The following is a 20699-nucleotide window of genomic DNA, read 5'->3' as shown; positions in this document are numbered from 1 at the left end:
TTTAAATAGAGTTTTTTGTTTTGTTTTGTTTGCTGTTTAGTTGTATGAGTTCTTTAAATATTTAGATATCAACCACTTATCAGATATATCATTTGCAAATATTTTCTCCCATTCCATAGGTTGCCTTTTCATTTCGCTGATGATTTTGCTGTGCATTAACTTTTTAGTTTAATGTAGTCTCATTTGTTTATTTTTGTTTCTGTTGCCCTTGCCTGAGGAGATATATTTTAAAAAAACATTGCTAAGACTAACAGCAAGTGCTTGCTGTCTATGTTTTATTTGAGGAGTTCATCAGGGATACTGATACGCACCCCTTTCTCTTTTTGTAGTGTCTTTGTCTGGATTTGGTATTAGGTTAATGCTAGCCAATGTTCCTTTCTCTTCAATTTTTTGGAATAATTTGAGAGGGACAGGAATTAATGCTTCTCTAAATGTTTGGTAGAATTCATCTGTTAAGCCAGCTGGAACTAGATTTTGCTGGGAGTGCTTTTTTTTTTTAAATTAATGATTCAACTTCATTACTAGCAATTGATCTATTCAGATTTTCTATTTCTTTGTGATTTGGTCTTAGAAGATTGTATGTTTATAGAAATTTATCCATTTCCTTTAGGTTGTCCAATTTGTTGACAGATTATTGTTCATAGTATCCTCTTATGCTCTTTTGTATTACTATGGTATTGATTGCAATTTTTCCTCTTCATTTCCAATTTTATTTATTTGGGTTCTCTTTTCTTGATGAGTCTGGCTGCACGTTGTCAATTTTGTTTATCATTTCAAAGAACCAACATTTAGTTTCATTAATCTTTTTTCTATTGCTTTTAAAATCTCTTTCATTTATTTCTGCTCTCATCCTTATTTATTTCCTACATTCTACTACTTTGGGTTTTGTTAGTTCTTTTTTTCCTAGTTCCCTAAAATATAAAATTAGATTTTTTTATTTGAGATTTTTCTTATTTCTTGAGGAAGGCCTCTATAACTATGAACTTCCCTCTTAGAACTGCTTTTGCTGTGTTTACAGATTCTGGAAAGTTGTGTTATCATTTTTATTTGTCTCAAGGTTCTTAAAAAAACTTTCTCTTTGATATCTTCACTGACTTCTTGATTGTTTAGTAGCACACTGTTTAGCCTCCAAATATTTGCATTTTTCCAGTTTTCTTTTCTTTTTTTTTGCATTTTTGTACACTAATAATAAACTATCAAAAAGAGAAATGAAGAAAATCTCATTTACAACTGCACCAAAAAGAACAATATACCTAGGAATAAATTTAACCAAGAAGGTGAAAGACCTGTACTCTGAAAACATGACAAAAGAAATTAAAGAAGACAACTGAACTGGAAGACTCAATATTATTAAATTACTACTGAAAGCAATCTGCAGTCAATGTAATCTCTATCAAAATACCATGGCATTTTTTGCATAAAGGAAACAAATAATTCTAAAATTTGTATGAAATCACAAAAGACCCCAAATATCCAGAGAGAGTCTTGAGAATGAAGAACAAAGCTGGAAGTTTCAAGCTCCCTTATTTCAAACTATACTACAAAGCTATAGTAATCAAACCAGTATGGTACTGGCACAAAAACAGATCAATGGAACAGAATAAAGAGCCCAGAAATAAACTCACATTCATATGCCTCATTAATCTAAGACAAAGGAAACAACAATACACAATGGCAGAAAAAAGTCCTCTTCAATAAATGGTATTGAGAATACTGGACAGCCACATGTAAAAGAATCAGACTACTTTCTCACACCATATGCAAATATAAACTGAAAATGGATGAAAGACTTAAATGAAACCATAAACATCTAGAAAAAAACAGGTAGTAAGCTCCTTGACATTAGTCTTGGTGATGATTTTTTAAACTTTAACACCCCAAAGCAACAAAAGCAAAAATTTAAAAAGTGGAACTATAACAAACTAAAAAGCTTCTGCACAGCAAAGGAAACCATCAAAAAAATTAAAAGACAATCTACTAAATGGGAGAAAATATTTACAAATTACATGCCTGATAAGGGGTTAAAATCCAAATTATATAAAAAAGACTCATATAACTCAATATCAAAATACAGACAACCTGATTAGAAAACGAGCAGAAGATGAGAATATACATTTTCCCAACGGTAACACACAGATGCCCAACAAGCACATGAAAAGATACTTAACTTCTCTAATCACTGGGGAAATGCAAAGCAAACCGTAACGAGCTACTACTTCATACCTATCAGAATGGCTGTTACCAAAAGGAAAAAAATAAGTGCTAGTGAGGATGTGGAGAAAAGCACATGCTCTAATGATGGGAATGTAAATTGCTGCAGGCAGTATGAAAAAGTTATGAAGTTCCTCAAAAAACTAAAACTCAAACTGCTACACAATCCAGCAATTCTAATTAAGTTATTTACTCAAAGAAAAAGAAAACACTAATTTAAAAAGATATAGGTACCCCTATATTCATCACAGCACTATTTACAATAGCCAAGATATGAAGGCAACCTAGATGTCCACTGATAGATGACTGAATAAAGTAGATGTTTTACACACACACACACACAGTTGAATACTACTCAGTCACAAAAAAAAGAATCAAATCTTGCCATTTGAGACAACATGCACCTAGAGGGTATTATACTAAGTGAAATAAGTCAGTCAGAGAAAACCAGTATCTGCATGATTTCACTTATATGTGGAATCTATAAAACTAAACAAATGAACAGACAAAACAGAAACAGATTCATAAATACAAAGAATAAACTGATCTCATGCTCTTGGATTCGAAGAATTAATATTGTTAAAATCAGCATACTACCCAAAGGAATTGACAAACTTAATGTAATCCTTAACAAATTACCCAAGACATTTACCACAGAACTATAACAAATAATCCTAACATTTATATGGAACAACAAGAGACCCCTGTAAAAGCAATCCTCAGGGAAAAGAACAGAGCTGGAGACAAATTCTCCCAGAACTCAGACAATACTGAAAAGCTACAGTAATCAGAACAGCATGGTACGTGGGGGAAGAAAAAACACAGACATATAGATGAATGAAACAGAAGCAAGAACCCAGAAATAAATCCACACAGCTACAATCAATTAATCTACAACAAAGGAAGCAAGAATGGGGAAAAGATGGTCTCTTCAGCAGGTAGTGTTGGGAAAGCTGGACAGCCTCATATAAATCAATGAAATTAGAATATTCCCTCATACCATATACAAAATAAACTCAAAATGTCTTAAAGACTTAAATATAAAACATGAAAACATAAAATCCTGGAAGAAAATACAGGCAAAACCTTCTTGGACATAAATCATAGTAGTATTTTCTTAGATCAGTTTCCCAAGGAAAAAGAAAGCAAAGCAAAAATAAACAAATGGGACCTAAACAAATTTACAAACTTTTGCACATCAAAGGAAACCATCAAGAAAAAGAAAAGACAACCTACAGAATGGGAGAAAATATTTGCAAATGATGCAACTGACAACGGATTAATATCTAAAATATACATACAGCTCATATAACTCCGTATTAAAAAAAAAAACCACCCAATCAAAAAATGGGAAAGAGACCTAAATAGTTACTTCTTTAAAGACATACAGATGGCCAATAGGCACATGAAAAGACGTTCAACATCTATACTTAAATAAATAGATAAGCAACTGTGAAGAAGGCTGAGTGCCGAAGAATTGATGCTTTTGAAGTGTGGTGTTGAAGAAGACTCTTGAGAGTCCCTTGGACTGCAAGGAGATCCAACCAGTCCATTCTGAAGGAGATCAGCCCTGGGATTTCTTTGGAAGGAATGATGCTAAAGCTGAAACTCCAGTACTTTGGCCACCTCATGTGAAGAGCTGACTCATTGGAAAAGACTCTGATGCTGGGAGGGACTGGGGGCAAGAGGAGAAGGGGACGACAGAGGAAGAGATGACTGGATGGCATCACTGACTCAATGGATGTGAGTCTGGGTGAACTCCGGGAGTTGGTGATGGACAGGGAGGCCTGGCATGCTGCGATTCATGGGGTCGCAAAGAGTTGGACACAACTGAGCAACTGATCTGATCTGATCTGAAGCAACAAGGTCCTATTGAATAGCATAGGAAACTATATTCAATATATCATGATAAAACAATAGAAAATAACATGAAAATGAACATATAACTGAGAATATATATTTATAACTATACAGCAGAAATTAACCTAAGTGTAAATCAACTATACTTCAAAAATTAAAAATTTTTTTTTTATGTATTATATTGTAAAATGTAATTCTGAGTAATGCTCAAAATTCTAAGCCAGGCTTCAACAGTACCTGAACCGTGAACTTCCAGATATTCAAGCTGGATTTAGAAAAAGCAGAGGAACCAGAGATCAAATTGCTAACATCCGTTGGATCACAGGAAAAGCAAGAGAGTTCTAGAAAAACATCTACTTCTGCTTTATTGACTATGCCAAAGCCTTTGACTGTGTGGATCATAACAAAATGGAAAATTCTTAAAGAGATAGGAATACCAGACCACCTGACCTGCCTCCTGAGAAATCTGTATGCAGGTCAGCAAGCAACAGTTAGAACTAGATATGGAACAACAGACTGGTTCCAAATTGGAAAAGGAGTTCGTCAAGGCTATCTATTGTCACCCAGTTTATTTAACTTATATGCAGAGTACATCATGTGAAATGCCAGCCTGGATGAAGTACAAGCTGGAATCGAGATTGCCAGGAGAAATATCAATAACCTCAGATACATAGATGACATCACCCTATGGCAGAAAGCAAAGAAAAACTAAGAGCCTCTTGATGAAAGTGAAAGAGGGGAGTGAAAAAGTTGGCTTAAAACTCAATATTCAAAAAACAAAGACCATGGCATCTGGTCCCATCACTTCATGGCAAATATATGGGTAAACAATGGAAACAGTGACAGACTTTAATTTTTTGGGCTCCAAAATCACTGCAGATGGTGACTGCAGCCATGAAATTAAAAGATGCTTGCTCCTTAGAAGAAATGCTATGACCAACCTAGAAAGCATATTAAAAAGCAGAGACATCACTTTTTCAACAAAGGTCCATCTAGTCAAAGCTATGATTTTTCCAGTAGTCATGTATGGATGTGGAGAAGGTTATGGCAACCCAATCCAGTACTCTCGCCTGGCAAATCCCATGGATGGAGGTGCCTGGTAGGCTGCAGTCCATGGGGTCACTAAGAGTCGGATACGACTGAGCAACTTCACTTTTCACTTTCATGCACTGGAGAAGGAAATGGAACCCACTCCAGTGTTCTTGCCTGGAGAATCTCAGGGACGGCGGAGCCTGGTGGGCTGCCGTCTATGGGATCGCACAGAGTCGCACACGACTGAAGCGACTTAGCAGCAGCAGCAACAGAATGTATGGATGTGAGAGTTGGATTGTAAAGAAAGCCGAGTGCCGAAGAATTGATGCTTTTGAACTGTGGCTTTGGAGAAGACTCTTGAGAGTCCCTTGGACTGCAAGGAGATCCAACCAGTCCATTCTAGAGGAAATCAGACCTGAATATTCATTGGAAGGACTGATCCTGAAGCTGGAACTCCAATACTTTGGCCACCTGACGCAAAAAACTGACTCATTGGAAAAGACCCCTGATGCTGGGAAAGACTGAAGTCAGGAGGAGAAGGGGACAACAGAGGATGAGATGGTTGGATGGTATCACCGACTCGATGGACATGAGTTTGAGCAAGTTCCGGGAGTTGGTGATAGACAGGGAAGCCTGGGGTGTTGCAGTCCATGGGGTTGCAAAGAATCAGACAACTGAGTGACTGAAGTGACAGATTTGTAAAAAGTATTACTCTTTTGCAGTTTAAATGAATCAGCTAGACCAACATGAACAGATAAAATCTCCAAGTCAGTCAAATGAAAAAGTAAGTTGCAAAAGGATATATATATTTTTATATAAATGTATAATTAATGACAAGTTTAAGAACATAGAAAACAGTGTATTTTGTTTATGGATATATCAAGTATACTAATTTACACTAATTTAGGATAGTGGCTGCCACTTGGAAGGAAATAAGGGAATAACATTGGGGAAGGGTAATACACTTCAATAATATATGAGGGCTTTATTTTTCCATAAGCTTAATGATAGCCCATGGGTATTTATTATGCTATCCTCTATATTTCTGTATGCTTCACATTTTTAAAAACTAGTCTAATAATGTCAACATATTGTAAAAGTACAAACTTCTCCAGCCTGGCATTCAAAACTCTCTACATTATTATTCCAACCTCCTTTTCTAGCCTCATCCTTTACTATTTACTATAGTGTTTCCTTATTTTCACTATATATGTCATCTCTATTACAATTAATGAACATTTTTCTTTTCAGAATTTTATTTTTTTAATTAATTAATTAATTTGGCTGCGCTTAGTCTTAGGTGTGGCATGTGGGATCTAGTTCTCCAACCAGACATTGAACTCAGGCCCCCTGCAATGCGAGCGTGCAGAGTCTTAGCCACTAGACCACCAAGGAAGTGCCTCTTTTCAGAATTTTGACTCAAATAGCCTTGTACAGGTCAATGATAAGGAGGAAATCACGTTTAACAAGCCAGCTATACTTTTCTATTATGAATACACATATATATAAGTATTAGAGTATTTGTCCTGCTGTCACCTAAAAACATCAAGTATTACACCTTGGGTTGTGCATCAGTGGTTCTCAAATTTGATGTACAAGGTTACTTGGGAGGTTTGTTAGAAATGAAAGGTCCCAGGCCAAATCTCTAAGACTTCTGATTCAGGCCGTTAGAAGATAGAAGCCCTGCCCTACATGTATCCATGGCCCCTAACAAATTGGACTATCTGCCATTTTCTAAAGAAACTATATTTTTCTTTTCTGGTACCTTTCCTTTTGTTATTTCCTCTGCTTGAAGCACACTCCCTTCTCCCTGAGCCAATAGAAATTAAGCCTATACTTTAAGGCCCATATTAAATATCACCATCACAATAAAGAACTTTGACTTGGATGTGACATCTCTCTCATTTTAACCTTCTTCCTTCCCCTATCAATTTATTTCTATTTCTGTATGAATGCTTATCACATTCAATGTAATGCATATCTTCTCTTATTCTGCCTCCTGAACTATAAATGCCACTTGAGGGCAAAAGCAGGGATTATGGCTTGGTCATTTTATGATTTCAACATGATAGTTATTCAGATACTTGCTGGACTGAGCTCTGGTAAACACTGAATTAATTTAACAAGTTTTATTAACATTTAAAATTCATGTGGTAAAAGCATTAGAATATTCATTCCTGTAGCATTACAAATTAAACATGAGAATCTAGATTATCTGGCCTCATTTTCAAAATGAGAAAACTGAAAACATATCCTATATAGAAACAAATATTTTAAGAAGTTTTAATTTTCAAAGAAAAAAAATTACAGTTTAAAAATGCCAAATTCAGCTGTTAAGAAAGAAAGCTGCTTAACTTACAATCTTCCAAGCAAAAGTAAATGACTGAGCTATTAATTGACAAAGTGAACTTCTGATATTGCTACAAAATGCTATGAACTTAAGAACAACAGTATAATTAAACCAAAGTTAAGAGTCTAGCAAAATTCTCAATACTTCCATAATATTTCAGCATGTTTTCTCTTTGCTTTAACATTGCATATCACTAGGATACATTAAGTGCAATAACTCTGAAGTAGTTTTCCAGCATAAAAACTATAATTATTAGTATAAAACCCAAAAAACTATGTTTTTAATCAGAAAATATCAACATGCAACTCATTTATGAATATAATTGTTTTTCAATTTGATAATAGTAATTTGGGCTGTTTTCTATTCCAGAGGTAAGTACTTCACTGTTCTAAATATACTTATTTCAACCTAGATAGAAAATAAACTAACAGAAATAGAAATGGGACTTTTTAATGGAAAAATGTTCATCAACATCAATCTATATTACAGCATCATCTGCATCTGTATATTAGTACGTACATAACACCTTATAAAGACAGAGCATTGTCAAAATGAAATATACAAATGTATATACTAATTTCAAGTAATAAAAAAGAGAAAATGGATAAAACATATTTCCTTATGTTCACTTGGCCCTTCGGGTTGAAAAGGAGAGTGAAAAGACGACAACTGTGAGAAATGAGGAATAAGAAAATGTTCTCACATATCTCATTTTCTCCTCTTCTCATTCATTTTTCTGTCATATTTCTGTTAAATTTCCTTTTACATGGCAAGTCAAGTAAACTAAACCTAACTCAAATGAAACTTTTTGTTTAACTTTTTCATTCTATTTTTACATTACAAAAATGAAATTTTAACCCAGTATGTCCATTTTCCTGAATAAAATTAACTGGAAATAAAGCAGTTATAAGGCATACTATTATAACTGAGCTCAAGTTAAGAATTCCTAAAAATGATTCTAGTACTGGTTTTACTTACCATAAATGATAATCTGTAACTATTGATACTAATAAAGAGAGCCATCCAATTATGCTTACTTCCTAAATAAGTAATCTTTCCAAACTACTAAATATACACAGACCTTAAGGCTCTATAAATATTTTAGCAGTACTCAATGGCCAGAAAAATGCAGAAGTTTAAGGTAATAAGAGGAGTCAAATAAACCTATTTCAGAGACCCTATAAGTAGAATAGATCAGATTAAACAAGCTTATTGGAAGGTAACAACACAGCTCATTTGATAAAGCAGTTCTGAGAAATCCAAAAATACCATTTCTCTTTAAAAAAAAATCAAAGAAGCACTTGGACTAACAAGAAATAATGCACAATTTGGCTTGATCAAATACTTCATTAATTTTTTTCTACCCCCTAAGGTATTGCCCTTTTAAAATCTTCAAATAAAATATAACCTAATTGCTTGCACATGGCTACAGTTTGCAGAGATTTTTATTTCAACAGTGCCACCTAGTGGATCAGTCAATACTTTCAACTGGTCAAAAAGTTTCATCACCCTCAAAGGCTAGGAATCCTCAAATAGTTGTATTTTCTGGTTCACAATATTCCTAATAATATTAACATTCAAGGGGAAATTTTATAACCATATTATAAATTATGGATTTTTATCTTCTGATAGGCTATCTATAATAAAAATTAGATCATTTACAAATATTATTGTAATATTTAAAATAAAAGTACCTTAGTGATTTCTTCAGAAGCTCGTTTGAAGTCCTGAACATTTCGACAGTAAAATCCTATTGTACAGCTAGGATCCATTTTTCGAAATGACATCTTTTTGGGAGAAGGGCAGTGGAATGTCTGTAATTTTAAAAGTTCTTTAGGATTAATTTAGTTTTATTTAATGTACTTTATATACAAAAATATCACTTCATTTAAAATTTGCTATATAGCTATTCTTCAAACTATAAACATGCTTTCAAATGGTGTTTTAGTATATCCTATGCAGATGATCCCTCCCAGTCTCCAAAGCTGTAAAACATAAGAGCCAACATTGTGTATATTCAGTTTACCAAATCTCCACCTTACACATTAGGGCCATTCTGCAAAAGAAAAGAAGTGTGTCAAAAGCAGGGTGCATTTCTAACACTTGCAGAAGGGAAAAAAATGTATCTCTGAAAAAGACATGAATAAACTAGTACAATGTTTAGAATCGAGTTAGCTATTTCTATGGAAGTGCAATTAAGTCTGTTCAGTTAGAGATTTTTAAAATATTTATAAACCTTGGAATAAAAAAACCAAGACTTTGTAAACAAATATGCAGGTTTATGAAAATGTTCCATGATGATATGAAGAGGTCAACGTGAGAGTTTTAGCAATTGACACAATCAGCACATAACTGCACACTGTCCTAACCCACTCTTCTACTGAGCTTTACCTCAGTTCTTGTTTAGTCCCACACAGGATAAGGTGAACATTGTTCTACTATGGTCCCTGCGCTCTTCCCTTAGTTCCCTCTTCTCCAGTGGTCACACTGTTAAAGGTGCAAATGGGCCAAAAATACTGCTCTAGACTCTACTTTTGCTAGCAGGCTGTGGCTATTAGTAGAATCTGGTTATCTTTAGAGAATGCAAAAGTAGGAAAAGCGTAGAATATAAAGCTAATCATTCCAATCTTTTTTCTTCACCACGACACTCTAGTACTTGGTTTAAAACATTTTTTAACTGCATAAATGCTCAGATACTTGTCCTTAAAAATCACTGATGCTACCAAATCTTTTTCTTGTATGTATAAGGAAAAAGATGTTTATGTTAAAAAGGAGGGCCATAAAATATATATTCATATTTGCATAGGATATACAAAAATTAACAAATTTAGAGAAAAGGGAGAAAACTTGGCAGATGGGAGACAGGTGTGAGAAATTCTTCATTTTATATTTTTTAATTAAAGAATAAGCTGCTCAAGAAATAATCTAGGCTGGATATAAATCCATAAACTTAAAATTTCCCTACATTTAATGCCTAAAACTAAGGGATTTAAACTTGGAATTATCTATAAAAAGGCAGAAAAATATAGACTTTCGTATTTACGTTCATGGTAGATCAATCAAAACCACTCTTTTCTCTCCCCCTACATATATCCTGTGATCCAATTAATATTCCATATTATCACCAGTGGTTAAGCAAAACGAATACATTCAAACTATTCTTTTCCCCTTATCAATAGTTCAGTCATGTATTAGCTTCAAATCCAACATCATGCTAGTAAATAACCAAACAAATGTGTTTTTAAAACTATGACTACTATGAAACCCTTAGCTAACACTTACTGTACAGTAAGACTCAACCCAGCCAAACTGGAACGTCCATCTCTCTAATCAATATGAGTACTGCCTTAGCTGGACTTTTCTAACATTGTTTTACCGATTTTGTTTATAAAAAGATATTAAAAAACAGATCTGGAAAGGTATAGAAGAGCTAGGTAAATTTGGTAGTTAACAATATACAGGAGTATTACTATTTAAGGCTCAGACAGTTCTAGGTCATGTTAAGCTATCTAACAATAGTCATTTACTCCTCTTTCCAAAAGCCAGTAATAAGAAATGCTTGTTTAGCTTTTACTACTTGGGGATAAGAAAGAAGAGTCAAAAGTCTGCATGGTCCAACAAAGCATTTTCTTAACTTGTCTATATGGATGCCCTAAATTATATTAAAGCATTGATTAAAGTTTTCATTAAGAATCATTAAGACTAAACCAATATAGGCTTAGTGCTATTTCATTGTATTGTCTCCATCACCATAGATAATAATGACAAACACTAGTTAAGCATAGTTCTTTTCATATCTATAGAAAACTTTTAAAATTATTCACAAAAACACAAATATAAATCTCTGATGATTGAAAACTGCAAATTGCTATCTGGTGTTCCTACATGAGTACTAGGACTCATATTACAGAGAGGCATTTTATACCATTTAAATCATGTTGTTTGTTCACCCAAGAATATTCTGAACCAAGATTAATCAAACCAAGATTAATTTATAATTCAAAATCAATTCTGTTTATTGTAGAACAACTTAGACTTTATGGTATTTTTCCCAAGTGGCATTACACAGCTCTGTTCACTCTGTGATAATTCTCTGCGCTATGCATTTAGAGGAAAAGGCAATGGCACCCCACTCCAGTACTCTTGCCCGGAAAATCCCATGGACGGAGTAGCCTAGTAGGCTGCAGTCCATGGGGTTATTAAGAGTTGGACACGACTGAGCGACTTCACTTTCACTTTTCACTTTCATGCAGTGGAGAAGGAAATGGCAACCCACTCCAGTGTTCTTGCCTGGAGAATCCCAGGGACGGCGGAGCCTGGTGGGCTGCCGTCTATGGGGTCGCACAGAGTCGGACACGACTGAAGCGACTTAGCAGCAGCAGCAGCATGCACTTAGATTTCTTTTTTAGTTTTTAAAATTCTGATGATTTGGTAAGAGTAGCAGCTTCTACTGAAGCACATTTTAGCAAGTATCACTAGATACACTTCTGCACTTACGTTTTTGAAAAAACTGGCCGGAGTGAGTCAATTCCCATTTATTTCATTTTTCTGGTACAATATTTATTCATTGCCTCAAAAAATAGTTATTAGGCACCTACCAAATGGTAGGCACTCTTCCAGACTTATTATATCGAAGAGTGGGTTCTACTACCTAAACATACAAATAATACTGAAACAAATAATTTTAGATGTAGCTCTGTTATTTTGGTGATTTAGATAAAACTTCCTAATATAATTAATTAGAGAATACGTCCTTACTAAAAAGCACCTCCTACTTACTGCAGTTCACATGTGTAATTCATAAAGGGTACATCTTTCACTGAGAAATTCACTTATCTATCAACATAATCACATTACATCATTCTAATAGCTTTAGTGCCACTAAGCTTTGAATTTACAAGGATATATTAAAATAATCACCACTGTATACACCTCCTAAAACCTGAAACTTGGAATTGGGGGCCTAGCAATCAGAAGAGACTAACATTTCTGTAATAAGGGTTTTTTTTAATATTATTAGTAGAATGTTAATATTAAGGTAACACAATATTTGGAGAAGGAAATGGCAAGCCACTCCAGTATTCTTGCCTGGGACATAGACAGAGGAGCCTAGGTCACAAAAGAGTCAGACATGACTTGGCGACTAAACAACGAACAGTACAACAATACCTTAATAATAAAATATTCTCAGTATTTGTAAAGAGATAGAATCAAGTCACTCTGAAAGTATATCAGAAATAGCATGAAGCAATAGTTTCTGGTTTTAAGAAATCTTACCTTAAATATATGCACACACACACAGATACATGCCTGCATACATACACATATACATTATAAATGTGTATAAGATAATGTATATCCACTAGTCCTCTCATCCAAACAATTGAAACTCTGCCCTGTCCTAACTACTAACAATGAGAACCCACAGTTTAACATGGCCTCACTGCTAAATCTCATCTTAAATTCACTTTCTGGCATCTCAATATATAAAAAATAAATGCTTCTGTGCTTTTCAGAAGTTATCTAATTTCACCAAATTTTACTTACAAAGTCTCTTAAAATGAAATTATTTTCCATTCCCACTACCACCCACTTCAAGCTTCTATTGACTCGCCTGTGAAGTGTTGCAACATTCTCCCAATAAGCTGCTGCTGCTGCTAAGTCGCTTCAGCCGTGTCTGACTCTGTGCGACCCCATAGACAGCAGCCCACCAGGCTCCTGCGTCCATGGGATTCTCCAGGCAAGAGTACAGGAGTGGGTTGCCATTGCCTTCTCCCCCAGTGAGCTACAACCTTCCCAATATTGATTGTGTAGGCATTCGTTAATAACAGTGTGGATAACATGGATATTCACTGACCTGGCATCTTTGTAGAGTCTCTCAAAATATCAGATGAATAATCTCTTTCTACTGGTCAAAACAGCCGACCTAATAATCTTTTAATTTGCCTATTTTAGATAATGCTTAGAACACTATGAACAAGTTTCCATCTAAATCTCAAGTATTTATTTTTTTTTAAGGAGTCAATTTGACACATGGGAAATCATGTGTCACTGAAGACACAGGAATCAGTGCCACAAGATCACAACGCAGCAGAAACAGATTTACAGTGTGGTTCACATAGCACAATTCTAGAGTTCCTCCCACAGTATTAATCAGTCAACCGGAAATACTTATTAAAGTTTATATGCAAAGTATAGTGAAGGAAGAAAGTAGAAAGCAAAGCTGTTCTCTGGCTCGTACTTTAGTTGAGGTAATAGTCTACAAAAAATGCTAGGCTGTTTTATAATGTATCACTTAGTACCAGATTTTAATCTTGTGCTTTATCCATCTTCATAATTAGGTATTAATATTAGCTAACAAGCTATTACTAAAACAAAATACTAAATCACATTTCCAACTTGTCAAGCCCTGGAGAATTAGTGATCCATGTGCCACTCAAGTGATTAAGATGACTTTAAAAGTCTCTAAAAGCATCAACTGGGAAAATAAGAACTGATACCATGTAACAGTTACATTTCTCATTTATGCACTCTCAAAATTTTCTGAAATATAATCCTATACAAGTATGCTGCTGCTGCTGCTAAGTTGCTTCAGTCGTGTACGACTCTGTGCGACCCCATAGACGGTGGCCCACCAGGCTTCCCCGTCCCTGGGATTCTATAATTGATTCATTTTGCTGTACAGCTGAAACTAACAAAACATTGTAAATCCAATTTAAAAATTTTGTAAATGCTGGCTCAGAAAATGATCAACAGGAAGGAAAAGTGCTCGCTTCGGCAGCACATATACTAAAATTGGAACGATACAGAGAAGATTAGCATGGCCCCTGCGCAAGGATGACACGCAAATTCGTGAAGCATTCCATATTTAAAAAAAAAAAAAAACAGGAAGGAAAAGAAGACTTTAAGAAATCAAAGCTAAAATAAATATTAGAAACCCAACTAAAATTCATGGAAACTTAACTAGAGGCTAAGAATTACTGAAATGCTAGAAACAATTATTAGACATTGCTCTTGTTGTCACTGAAACTTGTCTTAATTACATACTTAGAGCAAAATAATGTCACATTCCCCTTCAATCATTTTGTCATTCTAACCCAACTCCATTGTCTTCTTTTTCTTTTTTCCCCCTTTCTTTCTTTAAACATGTCTAACATTTTAAATTCTTCAGTACTGTTCAGCTGTATATGTACAAAATTACTTGGAAGCTTGATCGTTTATTTTGGTAGGGCTAGGATATCTAACAAGTTAGAGACAAAGATAAATGAAGACAGTGTATTATAAATTAAAATTCAGCAACAAAAATTATCTAACCTTTGACCACTGTATGTATTATGGACTTGTAAATTAGTAAAATATTTATTATTAACTTGGAATACCATAAAAGCATAGCTGCTTAGCATATCTCTGAATAATTAAGAGTTTGCTTCATATGGTAAGAAAGCAGTGCCAGCTCTTTATCCACAGTACCTCAAGAGGGAAATCCTTTATGCTGACATCTACAAAAGATTGGCAGTAATGAGGATCCATGTAAATCAAACTGTCATCTGCAAGGACAAAACAGAAGACAAGTAATTCAAAAAACACCTTATTATTACACTGCTTACAATCCAATTTCTATGTAGAATAGCTGAAAAAAATCTGGGAGTAACAGCTTGCCAGACTGATATTCATTGACTGAAACATAGGTTTGCACAGGACAGATTAACTTTTGCATAATCAAATATGCTTGTATAAGCAGAATTTTTATAAAGTGATGAGACTGTCATTTAATTTTTGGTGATAAAATTACTTTCACAAACACACAATTATATTCTACAGTTTGCATATGAAAAATGCATTGCACTACTTTATCCTGACAGGAAGAACATATTGCTTGTCATTTTATCATCAACTAGCACCACTAAAACTGGTATAAGGTAAATATGTAAATAGCAACTGTCAGAATATGGCAGCAATGTCTCCTAAAGTTTAGTAAAAATCAATAAATTATGCCTTGTTTATGCAATAACAGAAATTAAATATACATTTTACAGAATCCAATTATACTATGGACCAAATGACAAATGAATGGCTATGGCAGGACTGATGAATTTATAAGGTACTCATTTTGCTCCGTTACTCATCCTGTTTCTGGATGATCCTATGTTAACTTTCTGACTTTTAAAAGAAAACAAAGAAGAAATATACTTTACTAAACCACTAACCTTGAAATCCAGCAAAGTAATATGACTGTTTAGGTTTGCCACCGATAATACCCACACAATATTCAAGGCTTAAAATTCCCTGCCAAAATAAATTAATTCAGATTTAGGGTCAAGAGACAAACGATAATTATTCAAAACAACTAAATTTGTATTACTAGTAGTAGTCCGCAAATTTTTCACCATCAGTTTTATTTTTATTACATTTTCCCCCATGTTCTGAAACCCTTCTGTCTACCAAACTATCTTCCATTTAACAACATTAAACAATTACTACGTGCCAGTTATAAACAACATAACTATGGAAAGGCAATAAACATTTCTGCCAAAGTCAAAACACATGGCCTGTCAGTTAGGTGGTGCACCTTTGCTGTGATCAATGTAATATTTTCATCACACTTTTTGAAATGCTAGAAATAATTATTAGACATTGTTCTTGCTTTCACTGAAACTTGTCTTAAAACGACAAACTAAAAATCATTTTTAATCAGTGGCGTTCACTTGATGAAAATTTTGTGCTACTTCATTTGGAATAAAATCAGACTAATAAAAACAATCTAATCCAAGGAAAAGAATAATTATTTTTGTATTTAAAGTCAGTTTACTAATCATAAATATCAATGATACCTCAATAAATCATTTAGTAAGTTCCCTAAGCAGCTGCTTAAGGTGGGTCAAACAATTCTTTTTTAAAATTAATTAATTCATTTATTATTTTGGCTGTGTGGAGTCTCACTTGCAGCGCAGGGGACCTTTTGTTGCATCCCACCAGCTCAATCGTGCTGTGTGGGCTTAGTTGCCCCAAGGCATGTAGGATCTTAGTTCCCCTGTTGTTTAGTCACTAAGTCATGTGGGACTCTTTGCAACCCAATGGACTGCAGCCCACCAGGCTCCTCTGTCCATGATATCTCCCAGGCAAGAATCCTGGAGTGAGTTGCCTTCTCCAGGGGATCTTCCCAACCCAGGGATCAAACCCCATCTCCTGCATTGCAGGAGGATTCTTTACTGCTGAGCCACCAGGGAAGCCGAAGCCCCCTTAGTTCCCTGTTTAGGGATCAAACCTGCGTGACCTGCATTGCAAGGCAGATTCTTAACTACTGGACCAACAGAGAATAATTCTGGCCTAAATAATTCTACACTTTAAAAAAAAAATCATGTCCATGGAGTAGAGTCATTTAAAAATATGCCCAGTGGAAATCAATTAATATCCATATTCTATTAATGTAGAAACTGTCAATAGCTTCTATATTAATTTTAGCATATATTATGGTAGAAAACACTAATAATGATAAAGTTTATGCTATAAACCCCCCAAAGTATTAAACAATAAACTTCCCTTCTCTTAAATGAGAGGATGTTTCAAAATCTAGAAGACACAAAAATAGACTGTGTGATCAAATGCTTTTTCCTTTTAACAAGTAAACAAAACAGTTTTGTTTAAACTTAATGATTTTCTTAAAAATAGTAATGTGGTTTACTGAAAAACACACAAAGAAAATATATCAAAAAGCAAAAATTTCTCAAAACACCAACACTCAGATTTCATCATTAACCACACTTAGGGGAATACCTTCTTGACATCTGTCTATATTCCATATATTCACATATAGATTTATAAATACAATTATATATGCATGGCATTATATAACAAATGCCACTGTAACATTTATCATTCATGATCTCTTAAACATTTTCCTATCAATAACTATAGATCTATATTACAAGGTTTAATGGCTGCAAACTCTGTATACTTTGTGAAAATATCATAGAGGTGTTTTTTGTGGGGTAAGGAGAACTGCAACTGAAAAAATTAAACAGAAAAATCAATTGGGGCTTCCCAGGTGGCTCAGTGGTAAGCAATCTGCCTGCCAATGCAGGAGACGTAGGTTCAATCCTTGGGTCCAGAAGATCCCCTGGAGAAGAAAATGACAACCCACTCCAGTATTCTTGCCTGGAAAATCCCAAAGACAGAGGAATCTGGTGGGCTACAGTCCATGGGGTCACAAAAGAGATGGACCGGACACAATTGAGTGACTAAATAACAACAACAAAAATTAATTAAGATGCAATTATACCAAAAATCTTGATAATAATAGTTATTATTATTCTATGTTATTATCATTCTATTTACAGTACTATTATTCTACTGTGTTCCCCCAAAATAAAGATCTTTAACACAATTAGAGAGTGCCTTCAACCTGAGGCAATCTGATCAGCTGAAATACAATGTTTCTGATACAGAGACCCAGGAGAAAGTAAAAGTTCTAAGTCCCTCAAAATCGAGAGAAAAAAGAAAAAAACGCATAGCAGGAATCATCACAGACTATCAGAAAAAAGAGTGATTTTGGGTAATGGAAGAAAGACTTTGGTTCTTGACATCTATATTTCCTTTTCAACAAAATAGAGCAGATTTAGCAATAAACACTTAGAAGCAGATTAGGAGCTAAAATGTCATTACACATAAGAAGCTGTATCTGGAAACTTGAAACACTTTTCAGTTCCTAAAAAAGCTTTTTCACAGTTATCTAGTGGTGAGCATTGATTGAGCTGTATCCATGAAGCAATAAATAAGACTGAAGTAATCAGTCAAAGAAGGAAAGTCCTAATTTGTCTTGCTGAAGAAAGAGAACATATTGGATTTTCCTCATTCCAGGTCCTTTTAAAAATAAATAAATAAGTAAACTTCTTGTGGTAGGGACTGATAAAGCACCACACCAAATTTTTCTCCTCACAGAATGTAGCAGGCAATGGTACCATCTCCGAAACACCATGGAATTACCTTGGTTAATAAATTTAGATAATAGAATTGAATGGTGAATTTTAGAGAGTATAATGTACAGTAGTTTGGCAGGAAAAAATACAACGCTGACAAAGGAGGAGGAAGAAGCACAGAGAGAGGAGAAGAGGGAGAGGGAGTGCGTGGGGAGGTGGGGGTAGAAGTGGAGGAGGAGGAAACAGAAGAAAAGTGAGCAGAAACCAAAGAGGAAGAAGAGGACGATTACTTTTCTTTTAGGTCTATTAGACACACTATTTTTTTCACTCCTAAATGAATAGCTCTCTACATGATCTCATTATGGCCTTTGACCCAGCCATCCTGTGACCAAGCACCACACCTAACATAACACCTACTTCACTCAGCCATTTTAGACATTTTTACCTGATAATCAAAAATCTTAAACATATTAATAGTTATTAATACTATTCTAAAAGTGGACTGTAGCATAAATTAAATTAGTAGGAGCTCAAAGAAATGTTACATTTTAGGAAGTCCAGATTCTACGGGAACATATGAAAAAAGGTCAGGTCTCTGTCAATAGTTTTATTATCTGAAGTTGAACATATCACTTAACTTTTGTCACTTCTGTTTTTTTTAATAAAGGCAGTTGAGTTCCCAGCTAGTGTGAGGGCAAAATGAGATAAATCTGTATTACAAGTGTTATACAAATACCTGTCGAGCAACTCCTATATGCTAGGTACTAAGGATCACTTTAACAGCTAACCGTGGTTTATTTCACTACAATGCAGACTCCAGTGAATCACTCAAGAGGATTACACAGCCCTGCCATCTGATAACTGTTCTCAATGCCACCAAACAGCGAAGCCCTCAGCCAGATGAAGCCATCTGCAGCCCTTTTCACCAGAAATGGGGTTTTAGCAAGTTGATTCCAAAATTGCCTCAGTTTCTGATCTTCTCATGGTAGTAGAGAAGGCAGGCAATCCATTTTAGATTTGGTTACAACAGAGACATAACAGCATGCCAGAAATCTCAAAGCCCCCATGAAATGGTTTATAACTTCTCATATTGCACCCAAAATTCTACTGAAGAGTCCACATGTTAGAAATCAAAGCCCCACTTTTATCTAGTGGATTCATAAGTTATTGGTTACAGTAGCGCCAATGGTAAAGAACCCACTTGCCAATGCAGGAGACCATAAGAGATTATGGGTTCCACTGCTGGGTCAGGAAGATCCCCTGGAGAAGGGCATGGCAACCCACTCCAGTATTCTTGCCTGGAGAATTCCATAGATAGAGAAGCCTGGTGCACTACAGTCCACAGGGTTGCAAAGAGTCAGACACGACAGAAGCAACTCAGCATGCACACACTGCTATTATTAGTAACAAGTAGCCTGCAAATTTTTATTAACTATTAGGAAAAGCCAAGATATCAGCTAGAAGACTTGCATATACCATATATTGAAATGAACTGCTCTAGATTTTTAGAATCAGTACAATCTAGAGTGAGGATACATGTTCCACCTGTATACACTGGGATCACAGTATGGGACTATTATTGTGTTTCACGTGAGGTACAAATCTAAACTTTATTTCAAGATGAGTATATGCCATGACAGTCCATTCAAAGAGGAATTCCATCTCTGGCCTTGATTTTATTAAAACTATGCAAATAATATAAATACTAACTTTCAAACAGACTATTTCAAAAGGTAAAGTTTTGTGACAAGATAACCTAATTAGGTTCTTTTGAAAAAAAAAAAAATTATGTATCCTGAAATAGAACAGATTTGTAACTGGTTAATATAAGGAAAACAAAATTGGAACCTCCCCAACATTATCTTCATCATCTCTGTCTACATAAATAAGTATTCTTCCTACTTATGGACCTTACGATAGCACATGAAACAAAGTAGAAGATAATGCAGCAGTAATTTTTAAAATAGTTACCTAGATATAGTTTAATGTGGGTTTATGAATAAATAAAGGTACATACATTTAAAAATCACACATAAGAATAATGGGAACTATAGACTTATTTCAGATTATGATTATTGCTGCACTGTATCCCCTTGATTAGCTGCAAAGACTAAAAGGCTTTTTATTTTGTCATTGAACACCTTACTCTTCAAATCACACTGATCTTGTAATACTGAAATTTAAAATCTATAATGCCAAATTTTACAACCTACAACTATAAAATCATCAATCTACAACTATAAAATCATTCCATTTCATAGAAAAAAGACTGCAAACCTTCTGTATTTTTCATGTTAGCTAGCATTGCCTTCAAAAAATTTTTAGTTCTT

At 34.6% G+C, this 20699-nt stretch overlaps 1 protein-coding gene and 1 non-coding gene across 15 annotated transcripts in view; one reads left to right on the top strand and one right to left on the bottom strand.

Annotated features, from left to right (window-relative positions):
• Positions 1-20699, bottom strand: part of ATG4C (autophagy related 4C cysteine peptidase) — a 95089-nt gene that overhangs the window by 16948 nt on the left and 57442 nt on the right. For 9 of the 14 annotated variants that reach the window (XR_015160168.1, XR_015160166.1, XR_015160167.1 and 6 more), the window contains 3 exons: positions 15661-15739; positions 14924-15000; positions 9148-9267 (listed from right to left, as the gene is read on the bottom strand). Coding sequence is in view for 10 of the 14 variants with exons in the window: in XM_086390313.1 (XP_086246439.1) it covers positions 9148-9267; positions 14924-15000; positions 15661-15739 (276 nt within the window). In the remaining 4 variants the exon portion in view is untranslated. The remainder of the gene's footprint in view (positions 1-9147; positions 9268-14923; positions 15001-15660; positions 15740-20699) is intronic. The other 5 variants (XR_015160169.1, XM_086390318.1, XM_086390314.1 and 2 more) reach the window with 1 other exon arrangement.
• LOC147375510 (U6 spliceosomal RNA) lies at positions 14219-14325 on the top strand. The gene has a single exon (XR_015161764.1). It is a non-coding gene; the product is annotated as a U6 spliceosomal RNA (small nuclear RNA).

Source organism: Bos grunniens, chromosome 3 (genome assembly GCF_055505025.1).
Source record: "Bos grunniens cultivar Pamir isolate PY7600 chromosome 3, Bosgru_T2T1.0, whole genome shotgun sequence".
Lineage (NCBI taxonomy): Eukaryota > Metazoa > Chordata > Mammalia > Artiodactyla > Bovidae > Bos > Bos grunniens.
The sequence above is the reverse complement of the archived record's forward strand: the minus strand, read 5'-3'. Positions and strand labels throughout refer to the sequence as shown.